Genomic DNA, 17,934 nt, shown 5'->3' with positions numbered 1-17,934 from the left:
GAAGTTAAAAGATGATTGGCCTCCATGCACAGCTTAACCCGATTTTACATTCTCCAGTTTTAGTAAATCAATAACAGGTTTTTGTAAAGTATTTATATAGAAAAGATGGTGGCAACCACTTCATTTGCAAAAATAGTTTTGTTGTATAGAAACAGTTTTAGTAAATCAACCCAAGTACTATTATGATGGAAATCAATATAATCTGAGCATGACCTTAAGTGGGACTTACACAAAGGGTCTTCTATGATGTTTATATATAGATTTACATGGGTGTTAGGTACAGCGAAGTTTATTCTAATGCTGCTCTAATTTAAACATTTAAGATGTTGAGAAGTACTAATAATTCCCTTTCCATTTTATTTTTAAATTTATCAGATTTATTAAACACTGGAGATTTTTTTTATTTGTAAATTTAAATGGTCACATTTCCACAGAACAAATTCCAGTTACTGCTTCATGCAGTTTAATATTTCTAATTATCAGCTCATGGTAAACTGGGGCATTGCTTTTGTTTTGTTGGGTGTAGTGTATTAGTTGATCATCTACTAAAAATTTAATATTTTCTTTTCTCTCTATTACATAACCAATTAAAGTATTACATCTAACCACATTCTTAATGAACCAAACCAATGTAAACATCTCGTAACACTGTTTAAAGCATATGTAAACCCTAGAACAAAAATATAATATATTGCAGTTTACCAGTCCTTAGATGCGGTGGCTGTATTTGTTTTTGTTAACTCAGTGTAATGTAGCTGTTGAGGATTGGATTGAGCATTGTTATCCCCGGACTACGGAACACCTCCTCCCCTTATCCCCATAAAGAGGGGGAGGTGTTTTTTTAGTCCACAGACATAGCTGGGATTCATGTAAACTGGTTAGAAAGCATAAAATATTTTTTGTAAGATAATTGCACATTTTATGTACTTCTCTAAAGGCCCCGTACACACGAGAGGATCGATCTGCTGAAATTTATCCGCGGACCTGTTTCAGCGGATAGATCCCCTGGTGTGTACGATCCAGCAGATATTTTTCCGCTGATTTTTTCCCCCGGGGATGGATTTCCAGCGGATCAAGATTTCTTAGCGTGCTAAGAAATCTACCTGCTGGAATCCAGTCCAGCGGATTGATCCGCTGGTCTGTACAGACTCAGCGGATCAATCCGTCCGATTCCATCCCTCGCATGCGTCGTAATGATTCGACGCATGCGTGGAATTCCTTATATGACAGCGTCGCGCACGTCGCTGCGTCATCATCGCGGCGACGGCGCGACACGTCACCGCGGAGGGAATTCCGCAGGGATTTTGATCTCATGGTTAGTACAACCATGAGATCAAAATCCGCCAGAGGATTTATCCGCGGAAACGGTCCCCCGGACCGTTTCCGCGGATCGATCCTCTTGTGTGTACTAGGCCTATGAGATATAACAAAATACTTTCAGTGGTATGCTTAACGGACCAAAAGGGAGCAACTAAGGGAAGCTCATTGTTAGGGTTTACATATACTTTAATTCCTCCAACTAAGAATATTGCTGTGTGTTATTCTGTGATAATTCAGTTTGGAAGAATTTACAGATTATATCCAGCTTGCTTCTTGAATATGCAATTTAATATATCTGTATGCATGCATGCTTGCTAAAGCTGTTTTAAAGAGATTTCATTTTTGCTCAATATGCTTACAATTCTTCCCTTCTAGCATCCATTTTGATTGTTTGCAAATTGTGTTACATCGCATGGCAAATATATTACTGTAGTCTTGGAAGAGCATCTGTGTCAGTCTAAGCTGTAAGATGAGACCCAATCACCTATAGACACCATTGGTGGCCATGTTTTGAGGAAACAAAGCAATGATAAGAATAAACTTTATTTGTCTCATTACAAAATGGCGACGTTTTGTATCTGTAGGTGATGGGTCACTTTCTATCGAACATGTTCAGCTCATGTCTTCTGTTTGTTGTTTTTTTGCAGCTCTGAAAGCAAGATGGAGAATAAAGCTGCCTCAGGAAAAGGTATCGACAGGGAGACATGTCTCTGAAGCTCTTTCTCAGTTTATTTTTACAAGGAGATGAGAAGAATATATACTTATGGCACACTTGGGTTACCTATACTGCAAAATCATCACATCCGCTAGCAGTGCAATACATAGCAGTGCAATATTTTTTGGCTTGCTCACTGTCAAAGGACTTGCCGTGAAAAAGCCTTCCTAGCAGAGGAGAATTTTATTATTGTAATTTTATTTCACGAGACAGCTACTAATTTGCACAGTTCCTCGTTTTGTTCATATACTGTACATTGTCCTTACAGTCCATATCAAAACCATTGCTGTAGTCAAAGTGTGGCTCCCATCCCTGACAACAGTAAGCTGCAACCCTGAGTTTGAGGTTAAACCCTACCCACAATTCATCTGTACCTGGCAGCAGAAATCAGTAGAGGTCTACCTTTCAACAGTCTTTATTTTACAGGATTTTCTAAAATGTTTTAGGCCCTGCAAGGGACAATACTTGGCAAATCTGAGAATAGTTTGATTATATATATATAGTGACCCTGGAGTGGAATTTGGGCAAACCTTCATCTTTTGAAGGTTTAGGAGGGAAAGCTCTGGGCGGTGAGGCAAGATAAAAACCACAAGAAGAGCCATCTTGTGTCATGCTTATTGGTTCTACCTAAAAAAATGTCTACACTGTAGATGACACATTGAAGCGCTTAATGTAAACTTGTACTTTGCCGTTACCAGGCCCCATACCGGCCTAAACCTTCTCTTTGCTCCCCTTCACCAAGGAAAGTGACATGCCCAGTGCTTTAAGGTATGTAGAGCTTGTGACTTGCTCCACTTTCTCTAATGTAACAGTTGTGGTACGTGGTCAACTTAGGAACCCAGTGCTGTCATGTTGGGGTGGTAAAAGCGCCCCTGGCTCTGTTTTAGCTCTATGTCATGACTTGAAGCTTTCACAGGGCTTTTCCTGCCACTCAGTTCCCCAATGGAAGCAAAGAGAAGGCAAGTGCACTATTTTGCCAAACATATGTGAACATCCCTGCAAATATTTGCGCTCAGGTGTTTCCAGTGAAGGGTATGTTTAATGCTACAGCAGTAATGTACAAAGATTTTATTATACAATTATTTACTTCCAGAATTGTTCTTTTCTGTTCCAGCATAACTATGTTGCTCTTCACAAAGCCAAGTTTATAAAAACATGGTGTGATGAGTTTGGTGTGGAGGAACTTGAGCGGCCTGTACAGAGCCTTGACCTCAACCCCTCTGAAAACCTTTTGGATGAACTGGTATGCTGATTGTGATCTCATCCAGAATTGGTACTAATGCTGTTTTGGCAAGATAGGTACAAATTCCCCAAATCACACTCCAAAATCTTGTGGAAAGACTTCCTAGCAGAGTGATGGTTGTTTTAGCTGCAAAGTGTGTCCAACTAATGTCCAGGTTTTGGTATGATAGTAAGGTGTCCACAGATTTTTTGCTGTAAACTATATAAACAGCAGTGGCCATTGGCCTGTATGGGTAAAGCACTGGTTTTCTTTAAAGGATCACATTATTCTGATACATTTTATACTGCAAAATGACCATAAAGCTACCATCTAGACCACCTGACTTTTTCTCTTGCGAGAACTGTTACATTTCTTTTTGTTGCCAGCTACCTACCTTACATACAGCTTTCTAGAGAACACTTGTTTGGAAATCACATTCAAATTCAGTGTGCCTAACTACAGTTCCACTATGGCAAAAAATAAAATGTAAATATTTGCCATTAGAGAAATTGGTTACTTTACTGCCTAGACCCACATACAAAATTATACATTGACAAAATTGTACAACATGGATTATTTGGTTGATGCATTTCTAGTAAGGCAGCATTGGGCTTTAAAGCGGACCTCTTTCTTTCTGAAGTACATTTTGAACTGGCTATGAATATAATTCTTTGTTTTTTAATAACGCTGTTCAGATTCAAAATCACTTATCACAATCTGACACATATATGGAGGATTGTTCTTTCCTCCACTGGGCAGAAACAAGATTTTATTCTCCTTCTCCATATATCTTTGTACCAGTTGTATTGTATCAGGAAAGGGAAGAGATTGGAGAGAATGGCCTTTATGTCAGTAGGGTTTCAGCACCCAAAAACAATTATTTTGTACTGAGGAAGCTCTGCAGTTTTACTGACATGAAAAAAAAATTGTAATTTACAGTCAATTTTGTAATTTAAGGCATTTACATAGCATCAGTAATTTATGCAGCACTTTACATAGTGTACATTTTCATCAGGCCATACCCTCAAGCAACTTACATTCCATGGTTCCTATCTCTCATGCATATGCACACGTACTAGGACCAATTTACACAGGAGCCAATTACTGTACCAGCATGTCTTTGGAGTGTGGGAATAAACCAACTCTATGCATATAATAATGTTCTGGTTGGGATTCGAAATGAAGACTATAGTGTTGCAAAACAAGGATCATCTAGTGATTTCCTATTGGAAGAATCTCACCAAAAATTACATTTGTGCTGCAGTGGGTGCCTGAAATCTGACTTGTATCTTAGTGCAGAGTTTGGGGGGAAATTGGTGAGCCAATCACACAAGCAGGAAATTATGTTTCTGGGAGGTGTTCTGTACACATTCTGTGTACAGAACACCTCCAGGTAGCCATGTTGCATTGCATTTTCAGAAAATTACAGAGCTGCAGATTGAAAAGGAAAGGTCTTTATTTGCGTTTTTTCCCCGCAAAAGTGGAGTTACCCTTTAATCCTGTTCTTCAGAAAGAGAATGGTCCACTTTAAACATTTTCTAGTTTTACATTTAAATGATCATTGTTTCCATTTTTGTGGTTCCTTATGTGTTTAGATGTGCATACAAGTGTGATTACATGTGTGATTTTATTTTTAAATCCAAACAAAAAAAATCCAAAGTGACTCACGGGTACAAATACTTATAATTTCATACCTGAATAACACATTTTTTTTTGAGTAAGGAAATGTTTTTCTAACATCAGACTTGCTCACAACTTGATTGAATAAGACTCATGGGTGCTCAACCTGTGGCTCTCCAGCTGTTTCAGAACTACAATTCCCATGAGGCATTGCAAGCTACTGACTGTTACAAGCATGACTCCCAAAGGCAGAGGCATGATGGGACTTGAAGTTCTGCAACAGCTGGAGAGCCACAGGTTGAGCACCCATGGAATAAGTGGTCATATTTGGCCAGCTAGCCTGCCAAACCACTCATCTCTGTAGAAGGACTCTATGTAAATTGTATCACCAAATGTATTTATTAAAGGGGAACTATTGCAATGTAATTGTTATATTAGTTATGTAAAGAAAATATATTAAGCTTTGCAACCTATTTATTTAGAAAATAATGTATAGTTTTGATTACAGTTAATGTTTTGTTGTTGAGTATTTCGGGAAATAAATTTGTATGCTGTGACAGATCAGAAGAACTTGCTCAGTAGAAGCATCTGTGCCCTGAGCCCACCCAGTTGTGTGGCATTAGCGAATTAATATTCGCTAATGTCTTCCTGCTTCTCCTCCCAGCCAATCAGGAAGTGGGTCCTGAGACCCAATTGGTCAGTGAGTCTTAGGACAACCAGACTACAGCATGTATGGCAGTTTAGCAGTTAATTCTCACAAGCTTATGACACTGTCCCTACCTGCCATATCTTTTTTTAATAACAAAGCTACAACTACTATAAGCCAGCAAGCAAAAGGAAGCCCACTGTTAACTATGGATCTTGTTTGATAGTATTGCTAACCAGTCATCTCTAAGTCTCTGATAATTTAGGAAGACAAGTAATAGACGAGTAGTATTGTGTTATAATGAGGAAAATATCATTTGGATTATTTTATTTATATAGTGCCAACTTCTTATGTAGCGCTTTATTTCAAATAATAAAAAAATACAAATGACACATGTTTGGACAAAAACAAGTGCAACATCGTGACAGAGAGGAAGACATTAATTGTATACAATATGTTATGAGCTCTGAATTAATTATAATCGTATTTCCCCAAAGTCTTACGTCTAGGAAGAAACCTTGTTAATATGTGCAACTTTAAATTTGGCTGTTGTGCTTTCTTACTGCAAACCAAAATGTTATTTTGGTTTCTTAAATTGAAATAAATAATTTAACATTCTGCAAGACATGAAGGGGCCCTGCTGCCTGGGTCAGTTTGCCAAGTTTAGAACTTTTGCTAACATTATGTACCTTTAGTCACCATGGAGAAATTTTTTAAGTGTTGTTAAAGCAGGTTGTCGTACAGAAAGAAATTCTGCTAAATGCAAAATTCACCAAAAATTGAGCATGCAGAATCTAATGAGTATTCTGTTCGATGTAGAACATCAATAAATAGGGCAGAACTGGGCTGGGGGACAGGCAACATTTTCCCAAAACCAGTAATAAAAGATATGCATGGCTGGTGGCCCTGAGAGGAGGTAATTCTCCATTTAATCATTGATCAGAGAAAAACCCGAAGTCACTGACAACTGCTGGGCATTATTCAGTCACCTGCTCCCCTATTAGACCTGCAATTACAGCATCTGACAAAGCAAAGTCTTCAAACATCAACCCCCTTTGTGGCTCTTAGATGTTTTGTGGCTGAGTGAGTGAGAAACGTATATAGCGCAAACAAATGCGAACTGAATGCCAAGAACCACAAAGGAATCTGATGCTGAAAAATTTGAAGAGGTGTGTCACCTTAAACCATGACCTTTGGAAACACCAACCTTTCAGTATGCCCACCACACCAATTATTGCCACATGCAGAAGTTTTTCTCTACTATGACCTGGATAGTTTCAACTACAGGTCAGGGATCCCTTGTTTTCCCTTGTCCATAAGTATTGAAACGCATCGACTATACAAGATAATTCTCTTAATAGACAGCAATAGACCTTAGAATGCATGTTTGTTGATTTTCAGAGGATGGCTTTCAGGGACCTCTTCTATACTAGGGGTCCCTAGAAGCCATCACAAGTAAAACAATCCACCTAGCAATGGAGTCTCAACAGGCCCTTCTGAATTCTTGGTCTCTTAATTTAGCCACAGTCTAATGATTAAAATACAGCTTCTGCCCAGCCTCTCAGGAGCAAAGTAGTTGAATGGGTTAGAAAGCCTGACCATCGTTTTTTCCTTTAGATAAGCCAATAGTAGGACTGTCTGTACAATTGCCCCTCCTCCATTTGCATAAGTTACAATCAAAATTATTTGAGACAGAAGCTTGGCCAAAAAGCATTACGGTCAATTGAAATTAGATGCCTAAAATGGTGTGCAAGGAAGTACACTCAGAGAATTCTGGTTGTAGTGACTTTTGCTTATGAACATCTCCAAATCTTTCTCCCATTCTGGCCAGCAGTAGCAGTGCTTTGTGTCACACAAGGACCATCAATGCTTCTGGTCTGTCTTCTTTATAAATAGATTAGTTAGTTGGCCTTCTGTATAAATAAATACACAAAAGGTTATCTTGAGAACTCTTACTTGTGGAATTATTTGCAAGAGTTTAACATGTTGAATACAAGTTTTTGGCACCTGTTTGTAAAATAAATTAAAAAAAATAAGAACAACAACCCTGTGTTTTAATCCTTTAGGATCTATGTGTTGCTAACCATATGTGCCCACCCTTCCCATAATTATAGTAGTGCCTGTTCCCATCTGAGCGGTGAAGTGCAATATGACACGTTTGTTCTTTTCCTGAATTTTAGTGCATTGGGAGGCCCATAGAAGTAATCGACAGCACATTAAAACACATATAACATTCATGTTGATGTGTTGGCAACAGGTATTAATAAGCCTTGGCCAATGGCTCTTAACCTTATCCACTCCAAATTCGAAATCCAAAAACACATTGAAAATGTGTCAGAAATGCATGTCGTGCACAATGGAAATGTACATTGACACATTAAAATGCACCTGACTAACGTGGTGAAAAAATGCACTTCTTTGCTCATGCATAGATCTAAATGGGTCCTTACTGTATCTGATATGCCAATGAACCTGCAGTCTGGCTCCACCCTTGAGAAAGGTATGGGTGGAGGAGTATTCTTCGATTGCTTTCTGTAGACCTAAGCCACCATGCTGACCTGATAACCACTCCTCTAATATTATATCCTTTATCTAGAATAATATATTGCTGCTCTAAAAAAACATCCATTTTATTTTTTTATCAGGTATTTAGTCACTATTTTATATGAATTCATGTTTGGTTCTTATGTAGTCAGACTTCTATATTAGGCTTAAATATAATACTTGAGCCACAGTCATTGAATTTCATGGATAAGTATTTTGATTTACTCCACTAGTACCAGTAGTTCACAATAATTTTATTGGGTTCTATCACCAGATATATTGGATTACACACCTTAAAGGGAACCTGTCTTGCAGCAAAACACATATATTAAAAAGAGAAAATGGAAGCTGCTATTCTTATCAGAGAATGGCAGCTTCCATTAGAGATTTTCTACATAGGTAGTTTTTATTAATTTCCCAGGAATTTTCTGTTATATTCTAACCTGTCAAGATAGAAACAAGGGAACTGCAGTTGCAGTATAAAGACGTATGTGTTATAGGTCATTCTGTGTAATATAGCTGCTTTTTATGCAACAAAAAGATTCCTGACTTGTATTTGTTAAAATGTCTCTGGCTGACTAACAATTGCATTTAATAAGGTATGATGAAAAGCAATGACCTAGTGCTGACAGTTTACTATAGGCATATAGGGAAAGATGGATTCAGATCAAAAACTGTGGATTACTAGACTTGTATGTATGTATATATGACTTCAATTAAATCCAACAGTTTTCTTGCTGAAACCTTTTATTGTGTAGGTCACCAGGTCTTTCCTCAACCCTCACTAATTTAGGCAGTAGCCTACTAGCATGTCTTTGGAGTGTGGGAAGAAGCCTAAAGCCTCGTACACACAATCGGATATCTGATGGAATCTAATCCGATGGATTTTTTCCGTCGGATATCAGATGGAGCTGACTTTCATCAGTCTTGTCTACACACCATCAGTCAAAAATCCGATGGTGTCCAAACGCAGTGACGTACAACACTACGACAAGCCGAAAAAAAATGAAGTTCAAAGCTTCCAAGCATGCGTCGACTTGATTCTGAGCATGCATGGATTTTTGACCGATGGAGTTCCATACAAACAATCAGATTTTTCTATCTGTTTTTTTATCCATAGGAAAAATGTAAAACATGCTCTATTTTTTTTTCACAGATGGAAAACAAACCGATGGGGCCCACACACGATCGGTTTGTCCGATGAAAACAGTCTATCAGTCTGTTTTCATCTAACAAACCAATCGTGTGTACAGGGCTTAACACAAACAACATGCCATCTCCATGCAGATAGCGTCATTGGCAAGATTTACACTTAGGACCACATTGTTGTGCTAACCACTAAGCCAAGTGCCACCCTTGAATATGTTTCTTTTTGGCTGACTAAATAATATGTCAGATAGCCTGTCTATTCAGACAGTGTATAATAGCTCTCATAGAGCACTAATATATCCTAATAGATGAAATGCAATAGCAGTTTTCACCTTTAGGTGGGCAGTGTTTTACATACAGTTACTACAACAGCAATGTACTTTACCTTTTCACCAAACATATAAAGCTGAACTAGAAAAAGTACTTAAATTAGATTTTCTTGACCTTTTAATTCAACTTTTTGTAGTGCCCTGTGAATTGTAAATTTTAGATCAGATTCAAACCTTGTGTTACAGTAATGCTGGTAATTGCAGTAACATTTGCTTTGAATGACACCACACAATGCATAGCACCGAACCTGTGTTTTAGCTTTCCACCACACCATAATGTGAAATAAAATATAAGGCGCGGGTCAAAATTAATGGGATGCCTTACCGCAATGAATGTTAACACATGACAAATATACTAACATAAGTTCAGTAATACACCTTAATGGTCTGAATCCAATCTTTGCTTGCAATGAACATTTTTGCGAGGCTAGGGGTGCCTAGTAGGTGGGTGAAGTTTAAGACAAGGCATGGCCTGCGAGATCTGATTATGCAACTATTGTCTTGACTAAACACATCTTCAATAGCATCTTTGGGCTGATATTGTCTTCAACTTTGTTCATTCCCAGTCTCAATGAGTGAGAAATATTTTGCCAAAATTAATATATTTCATTTTGAGATACACAATGTGTACATGACAGTGTTATTATATGTACTTGTATGGCCATAAGGAAATAAAGTGCATTTAACTTTAAACATCTCCAGCAAACTGAGTTTTTAAAACTTTTTTAATTTTTAACTGAAATGGAATGACCATGTGTGTTATCTGTAGTCATGATTACATTTATCACCTGTTGTGTTATAATTTTGTGTACAGTTTTGCCTGTCTGTATTTTTATGGTAGTAAATTCTTCAGTTTGAGCCATGTCCTCTGCACGCAGATGTCTAATTTATCCAGCTGTATTTCCCATAGCTGTACATGATCTTTACTGATTGGAAAGATGCATTTTTATATTCATTATTTAAAGAGTAACTTTGCTGCAACTGATAGGTAAGTTGGGTAAGAAGAATGTGTAAATGATGCTCATCTGTGCCACCATTCTGCTGATTTAAAGTGTCAGTCCACCAAAAATGGTTAATTCATTAATGAATACATTCTGGTGAACCTGTTGTCATCTTAGATCTCTCAGGGACTCCAAAAGCAAAATCTGTCTTGATTTCTCAAGAATCTCATTCTTAATAAATTCACATAATCCAAAATGAATGAAAGTCTAATGCCGTGTACACACGATCGTTTTTTTCCGATGGATTTTTTCCATCGGAAATTCCAATCGTGTGTGGGCCCCATCTGACTTTTTTCCATCGGAGTAAAAAAATATAACATGTTTTACATTTTTCTGATGGAAAAATTTTGATGGGAAATTCTGCTCATCTGTGTGGAATTCCACTGGAGAAAAATCCACGCATGCTCAGAATCAAGTCGACGCATGCTTGGAAGCATTGAACTTCATTTTTCTCGCCTCGTCGTAGTGTTTTACGTCACCGCGTTTTGGACGGTCGGAATTTAGTCTGATAGTGTGTAGGCAAGACTGATGGAAGTCAGCTTCATCGGAATTCCAAAGGAAAATTCCATCAGATTTTATTCCATCGGAAATCCGATTGTGTGTATGCGGCATAACAGGGATTATGTGATTGCTTCCTGAAGGGTAAGCGGAGCTGGGAACTCAATGGCAAAGCTGTTACCACTGAGGTCTGTAGAAAACTTAAGAGACAAGGACAATCAGGTACTCGCCCCCCCCCAATATATTTGACCATAACCATGAATCTGTTACACTGTATCAAATAAAAGGAATGTATTAGGTTACAGACCTTCCTGGCCAAAACTTCACATGGGTCTTTAACTCAGCAGGAATATTTCTAAGTATTACGAGTCAAGGGGGGTTAAAAACCAGTTGACCAGTAATTCCGATGCATCCAGAACACTTTATCAGAGAAACATAGAACTGGCTGGTTACAGAGTGGCATAGTTCAGGTCATACAGGCCCCAGTGCAAGTCTTAGACATAAAGATTCATTCACACCCTAACACACATAATAATATTTATTAATTATACACAGCATTAATGTGTTGCAGTGTATTGACATTTATTGGTATTTGCCCCCCCCTCCCAGTGTACTTATAAAGTATGTTGCAGTGATGTCTGACCATGGATGAATATGTGCTCACTCTGTACTTATGAAAACTTTTTGTTCAATAAAACTTGTTTGGAAAAAATAAATAAATATGTTGCAGCAAACCTCCGCTATAATGCACAAATGCAAAAGCTTTGTGTATTATTTTTCCATGAATTGTGGCGCCTTCACAGCCTATCCTATTCATAGTCTATTCCAAATGAATGGACTGCTAATACACAAGACAATGTATAAAGTGCAATGTGTTGGGGTGTAAATGGGTCCTACAGTGTTCAAAATGACAGTGCTGCAGAGGGCATTAAGCAAAGGTGCTGGCAAAGGAATCCTCTATGGCAGCCAAAGCAACACCTGATGACCCTATATGTACTTAAAGTGTAACTTTACTCTCTCAAACAACTATTTTTATACATTATGCAACTAGCATTAGTAAACAGATAGAAAAGTATATAATATTTACTTGTTTTAAGCATTTTTTTTACATTTCTTCAGTTACTTCCTGGTTTCCAGGCTTAGAGATGTCATATATCCTAGGGTACTTTATAAGTGGGGGTGTTTCTCAGCTAAGCACCCCCTCTTTCAACATGCCTAAACTAAAGGACAGATGGATTCCAGGAAGTAAATGTTGCATGAATCATCTGCCCTTACTCAAGATGGCCACAGCCAGAAATGGAAGGGTTTTTTTTTTTAAATAGATTTATCAGCAAAATAAAGCATAGAGACATGGATGGAGGTTTGCTTTGAATATTAAAAATAAATTAAATTGCATTTTTTAGTTTGTGGTGCTCAGATACAGTTTAGTTCCCCTTTAACTACTGTAGAGCAATGAAGGGGGTGAGAACCCAATTAAATCAGTGGGATAGTGGAACGAGGGCACCCAGTAATTATTTACACATTATACTCACCTCACCACACTTCAGTTATTAGCTTTTAGATTTCTAGTTTTTTTTCAATTTAGGCTAAGTAAGCATAATAGTAAATTAAGGAGAGAAAAATTATCAGAATTTTCTCTGTAAATTGGAGGGACGGTAAAGACTAGCCTTGTCTTGCAAAATTATATATTAAAAGCCACAAGGCTGGGAAAGGCAATACTTGATACTTTTACGTTTATAGTGAGTGTCTTATTCATTTTATGTGTGACCTTTAAATGCATAATTTATCCCAGCCAAATAAAACCATAGCAAAGGGCAAGGGGCAAAATGACAATTATTGCACTTAGGCTCCCCTCTAATCTTTTTTTTTTCCTGTCAAGGATCATACCATTTTGGATGTACTTTGATACAGATGTGTATGTATTGTGTGCTTTTTGCATAGACATTTCTGTTATGTGGAAAATAAATATTTACAACAGCTCTCTATGCTTTGTCGTGAAATATTTTCTCAGTTCTCTCCATGTGCATGAAATGTAATTGTTTTTATTTTTTTGCATGGTAAGTTACACTGGTATTACACGCATCATCAAGATTAGCCTGGTTGTTGCTTTTAGAGCAGATTTTCAGGCCTTTATACATATATAATAAACATTAAAACATTTTGTGTGTGTTCCTATACATTTCTAATGGGTCTCCCATGTACGCCCACACTAACAATGCATTTGACTATAGCACATATATGACAAAAGGATCAGGTACATTTTTTGGTGCATGGATGCTTGTTGAGTACCCCTAGAAAATAAGTGGCCACAGATACAGAAAAGTCAGTGAACCCATCAAACAATGCATCAACATGCGGGATAACACACACACTTGTAACTGGGGCCCTAATCTGTAATTGGCAATGGTACTATATAGGAAGGTGGGTAAAAATCTCCCTTCCCCCATCATCTTACCCTGTTTTACCTAAAGTATACATAACACCCAATTTATTGGTGGTTCTCAGGATGCGGCAGGCGTGCCTAGGGATACATCTGAGAGATTCAAGGGGTTGCCCTGTGTATGAAACTAGCCCCTATCTTCACTGTGAATCAAAGTCCTTTTATTTGAACTGAAATGAAAATACAATAAAAAAGAACCCCAACCTACAAAAGAGTTACTACTGACCCCTCTGCCACCTACGCCGCCAGAGTTCACTGTAGTGAAAAGTTTCCAGTGCTTGAAGAATCTTCAGAATCGGACATTTCTGTGAGGCCTCGTACACACGACCGAGAAACTTGTCGTAAAAGAAACATAGTTTTCCTCGACGAGTTCCTTGTCAGGCTTGTCGAGAATCTTGTCAAGCTTTCTTTGCGTACACACTGTCAAGACAAAATCTCGTTGTTCTCAAACGCGGTGACGTACAACACGTACAACAGCACTATAAAGGGGAAGTTCCATTCCCCTGGCACCACCCTTGGGGCTGCTTTTACTAATCTCATGTTACTGCGTGTTAAGTAAAAGTTTGGTAAGAGACGATTCACTCTTTTTAGTCCGTTACAGAGTGCTATCTCCATTACGAATGCTACTTTTACCGAAGGTGCGCTCCCGTCTCATACTTTATTCTGAGCATGCGTGGGTTTCTAAGCATACACACAAACGTGTTTCTCGTAGTAAACCAGCCCGATGAGAAACACGGCGAGGAAATTGAGACTCCAGACGAGGAAAAAGAGAACTTGTTCTCTTTTTTTGCTTGTCGAGATCCACGACAGTTTTCTCGACGAAAAACATACACACGACCGTTTTCCTCGGCAAAAAAGCTCTGCCACCAAGTTTCTTGATTTATTCTGTCGAGGAAAACGGTCATGTGTACAAGGCCTGAGTGTTGGATTCCTGGTTCCCTTTGTGCTCTGTGGTTTCTCCAATTGGCTCCTATTTCACTATAGGACACATTTGAGACATAGGGAGCAGTGTATTGAAAGCTTGCAGACTTTTTTTATTAATCAAGTAAGGTTTTATTGAAAAAAAAAGAAAAACAGTGTTTATACAGCAATTCCAAGACATCTTCTCAAATACCTTCAAACACATATACACAGTTTGATTTGCTTAGTGATAAAAACATAGCACACCCCTCCCACACATATTTGTTACATTTATACTGTTGATATAAAGCATAAGTTACAGCCAGGACCTCAGACAGATGTGTTTAAATGCTCCGTCAAATTCCATAACCAAAGGGAAATGGCTTAACCAAGGAGTAGTCTGTCCACGACCACATCAAGTAGACTCAAGACTGGGGTGTCCAACCATGGACCTCAAAGATTTTCATATTTATAGGAGCATCCCCTATGCTGATAAATGTACTTCTCCAGTGTGAGTAGGTTCACCCATACACTGTACCCACTCCTTATGGGAAGGAGAATCAGCAAACTTCCAATACATAAGTAGAACTCTCTGGGCTTGAAAAAAGTAGGACCCGGTAATTAAAAATTGTCTAAAAGACATGGTTTGGGGTCAAGTGGGACAGAGATCTTAAACACAGTGATGAAAGTGTCCATTACCCTTACCCAGCATATATGTAATTTGGGACACCACCAAATTAAATTATATGCCCAATTTGTGTAGCCTGGCTGTTGCAAGATTTAAAAAAAAATTGCATGAGCCTTTGTGCCACGTTAAGGGAACATTGGGGCACTGCTTGAAGAGCAGTCCATCTCCCACCTCTCTTCTGCAGTCAAGGGAAATTATTTCAATGATTCACTTAGCAGCATGGCATATCAATGGGAGAGGGAGCCCCTAGTAGAGACTGTGTTGACCATTGTGTTAAAAAACTTGCAGCTTTAAAGGATAAGTTCACCTTTTTGGGCCGAATTTCAGTTTTCATAATAAATTGAAGCATTTTCAAATGCCATTTCTGGCCCAGCAATCCCAAAGTGCTTTTCTCTCACTTTCCTTATCCACAGGAGGTTTTAAATCTTGTGAGTGTATGTGTATTTTTAAAAGGGATTTTCAGATTCCATCACTTCTTGTAGAGTTTCTCAACATTCACTTCCGGTTAGGTAATCTCCCAGAAGCCTTCACTTCCTTGTTGCCTCACAGAAGAGGGTGTGTTCATCACTCTGGAACACAACACCCTCATTACAATACCACCTTCCATCCATTACCTATACAATCTAATTGTACAATCTCCTTTAGATCAGATGTACTACAAGGGCCTGTCAGATTTGATAGGCCCTTGGTCAGATGTATCCTCCAATTCCATAGTTCTAGTAAATCTAAAGGAAATTGTACTGATTGCATAGTGTACATTCATATTTATACAAGTACTTAGGATGGAGCGGACGGAGACACTCAGTTGTCAGGCCTCGTTCACTTCCCTAATGTAGCAAAAACAGGTACGTTTTTTTTACAGGAACTGGAGGCTTTTTGCCAAGCAGAATGGGCAGCTTTAGCATCCGAGAAGATAAAGAGCCCCAACCACAAATACCAGAAAAGTCTTTAAGCTGTCATTGATGTTAAAGGGGGCAATACAAGGTATTAACTCGGGTATGTAAACTTTTGATCAGGGTCATTTGGGTAGTTTCTGTTGCCATTATGATTTAAAAAGAGTAAACACAGCTGATTGATAATAAATAGCTTCTGCCAAACACTAAGCATGAGTGAAAGAAATGTTTTTGTTATCATTTATATTCTCTGAGAGAACAAAAACCTGTTTCGTTGACACAACAGATTGAGTCTAATGTACTAAATAATTTGAGAATGTTCACACAATAAAATTTGTGTAGATTAATTTATATTATCAAATTGTAAAAAGAAAATCCCTGCTTACTTATTTTATCATCTCATGATCAGATTATTGAAGTGAGTGTTCACACATTTCACATAGTGTGAATTTAGGCTTTACAAATCCACCTACTCATAGCCAGCATGGTCAAAAAGTGATATCAGCATTTAGAAAAAAAAACTGAATGTCCTTTCTCCACTACTTTCAGGTAGACTGTTCTTAGTCCGCTTTGCAAGGGTTCATTGAATACAGCTGTGAGTGCCGCTTAAATATGCTTCAGTTAAAACTGTATTTTTATTGGTGATAAGTAATTACGGGTGTCACAAAAATTCTACACAACAATCAATAAAAGCCTGCACAGGCCACATCTTTATTGTTTTCTTCCACAGCAGAATTTACAGAAAGGATGTTTTATGAATGTGTTGTAAACATATTTAGAAACATCTACTCAGATACTATATAATGTATTTTACAAAAAAAAAAAACATCTCATGAAACCTTCAGTTTCCAACATATTACAATAAGTACATTGGGCCAATTCGGCAAATCTGATCATTTTCTGCAGATCACAAATGCTCTGCGTATAGACTTGTTTATGGATATTAATGCAAATCATAAATAGGCAATAAAGATTCATATATTCCAAGGTTTTTTGTAGATCGAAGAAGTCACTGTACACATTATTAAAATTGACATTTGACCAAAAAAGTTGAGATCTGCCAAATTCCTGAATATATTTGCTAATCTATTATATTTATAAATACCCAGCAACATTTAAAGGAGTTCTCTGACCTAAAACTTTTAACCCCCGCTGTGCCCTGGCTGTAAAACTATACAAAATAAACTTTCACTTACCTGCCTACGATCCCCCGTTGTTCCGATATCGCCGTCCCGTTCTCCGGTCCCGGTCTCTTCCGCTTCCTGCGTGTCGGTGACTCATAGTGCGCTCAGCCTATCAGCGGCCGCAGCAATGTCCCGTCGCGGCCGCTGATAGGCTGAGCGCACTATGAGTCACCGACACGCAGGAAGCGGAAGAGACCGGGACGGCGATATCAGAACAACGGGGGATCGTAGGCAGGTAAGTGAAAGTTTATTTTGTATAGTTTTACAGCCCGGGCACAGCGGGGGTTAAAAGTTTTAGGTCAGAGAACTCCTTTAACACAAAATCAGAGAATGATTGTTAAGAGCAAAGCTTGCCTTACTTGCTACTGTCATCTATTCTTTAAAAATAAACATTGCAAGTACATTACTTAGGAGGTAAAAGTAAGACTATTGGGAATGTTGGCAAGTTATATAATAGAATTGGTATGAAGTTGAATATGTGTGTGAATACAAAGCTGCCTCTGATTGGCCGAGTGGAAGAGTGTGACATCAGCCAGTCTCTCTACCCCAGCCAATCAGAGGATGCTTTGTATTTATTCACAGAATATAAAGCTGCCTATGATCGGCTTAGTCTGCTCAGACCAATTTTTATTTTATTCTGGGTGCCAGATGGAAAGTCTGTCTCACAACTGGAACTGAGCTCACGCTACATACAGTTAATACCATGCTTAGAGTCAGTGCAGCACTTAGTGAAGGAAGTAGTTAGTTTGGACCAGCTTGGTCAAAACAAAGTATTTAAAGTGACA

The 17,934-nt window shown here is 38.3% G+C and overlaps 1 protein-coding gene across 5 annotated transcripts in view; it reads left to right on the top strand.

Moving 5' to 3' along the window:
* SLC4A10 (solute carrier family 4 member 10) overlaps positions 1–3,962 on the top strand; it is a 309,484-nt gene extending 305,522 nt beyond the window's left edge. For 4 of the 5 annotated variants that reach the window (XM_040357866.1, XM_040357870.1, XM_040357864.1 and 1 more), the window contains one exon: positions 1,968–3,962. In XM_040357866.1, the coding sequence (XP_040213800.1) occupies positions 1,968–2,034 (67 nt within the window). In that variant the 3' untranslated portion in view covers positions 2,035–3,962. The remainder of the gene's footprint in view (positions 1–1,967) is intronic. The other variant, XM_040357867.1, reaches the window with a different exon arrangement.
* The last annotated feature ends 13,972 nt before the right edge of the window (positions 3,963–17,934 follow it).

Source organism: Rana temporaria, chromosome 6 (genome assembly GCF_905171775.1).
Source record: "Rana temporaria chromosome 6, aRanTem1.1, whole genome shotgun sequence".
Lineage (NCBI taxonomy): Eukaryota > Metazoa > Chordata > Amphibia > Anura > Ranidae > Rana > Rana temporaria.
Note: the sequence above shows the minus strand (reverse complement) of the source record. Positions and strands in the feature narration are given on the sequence as shown.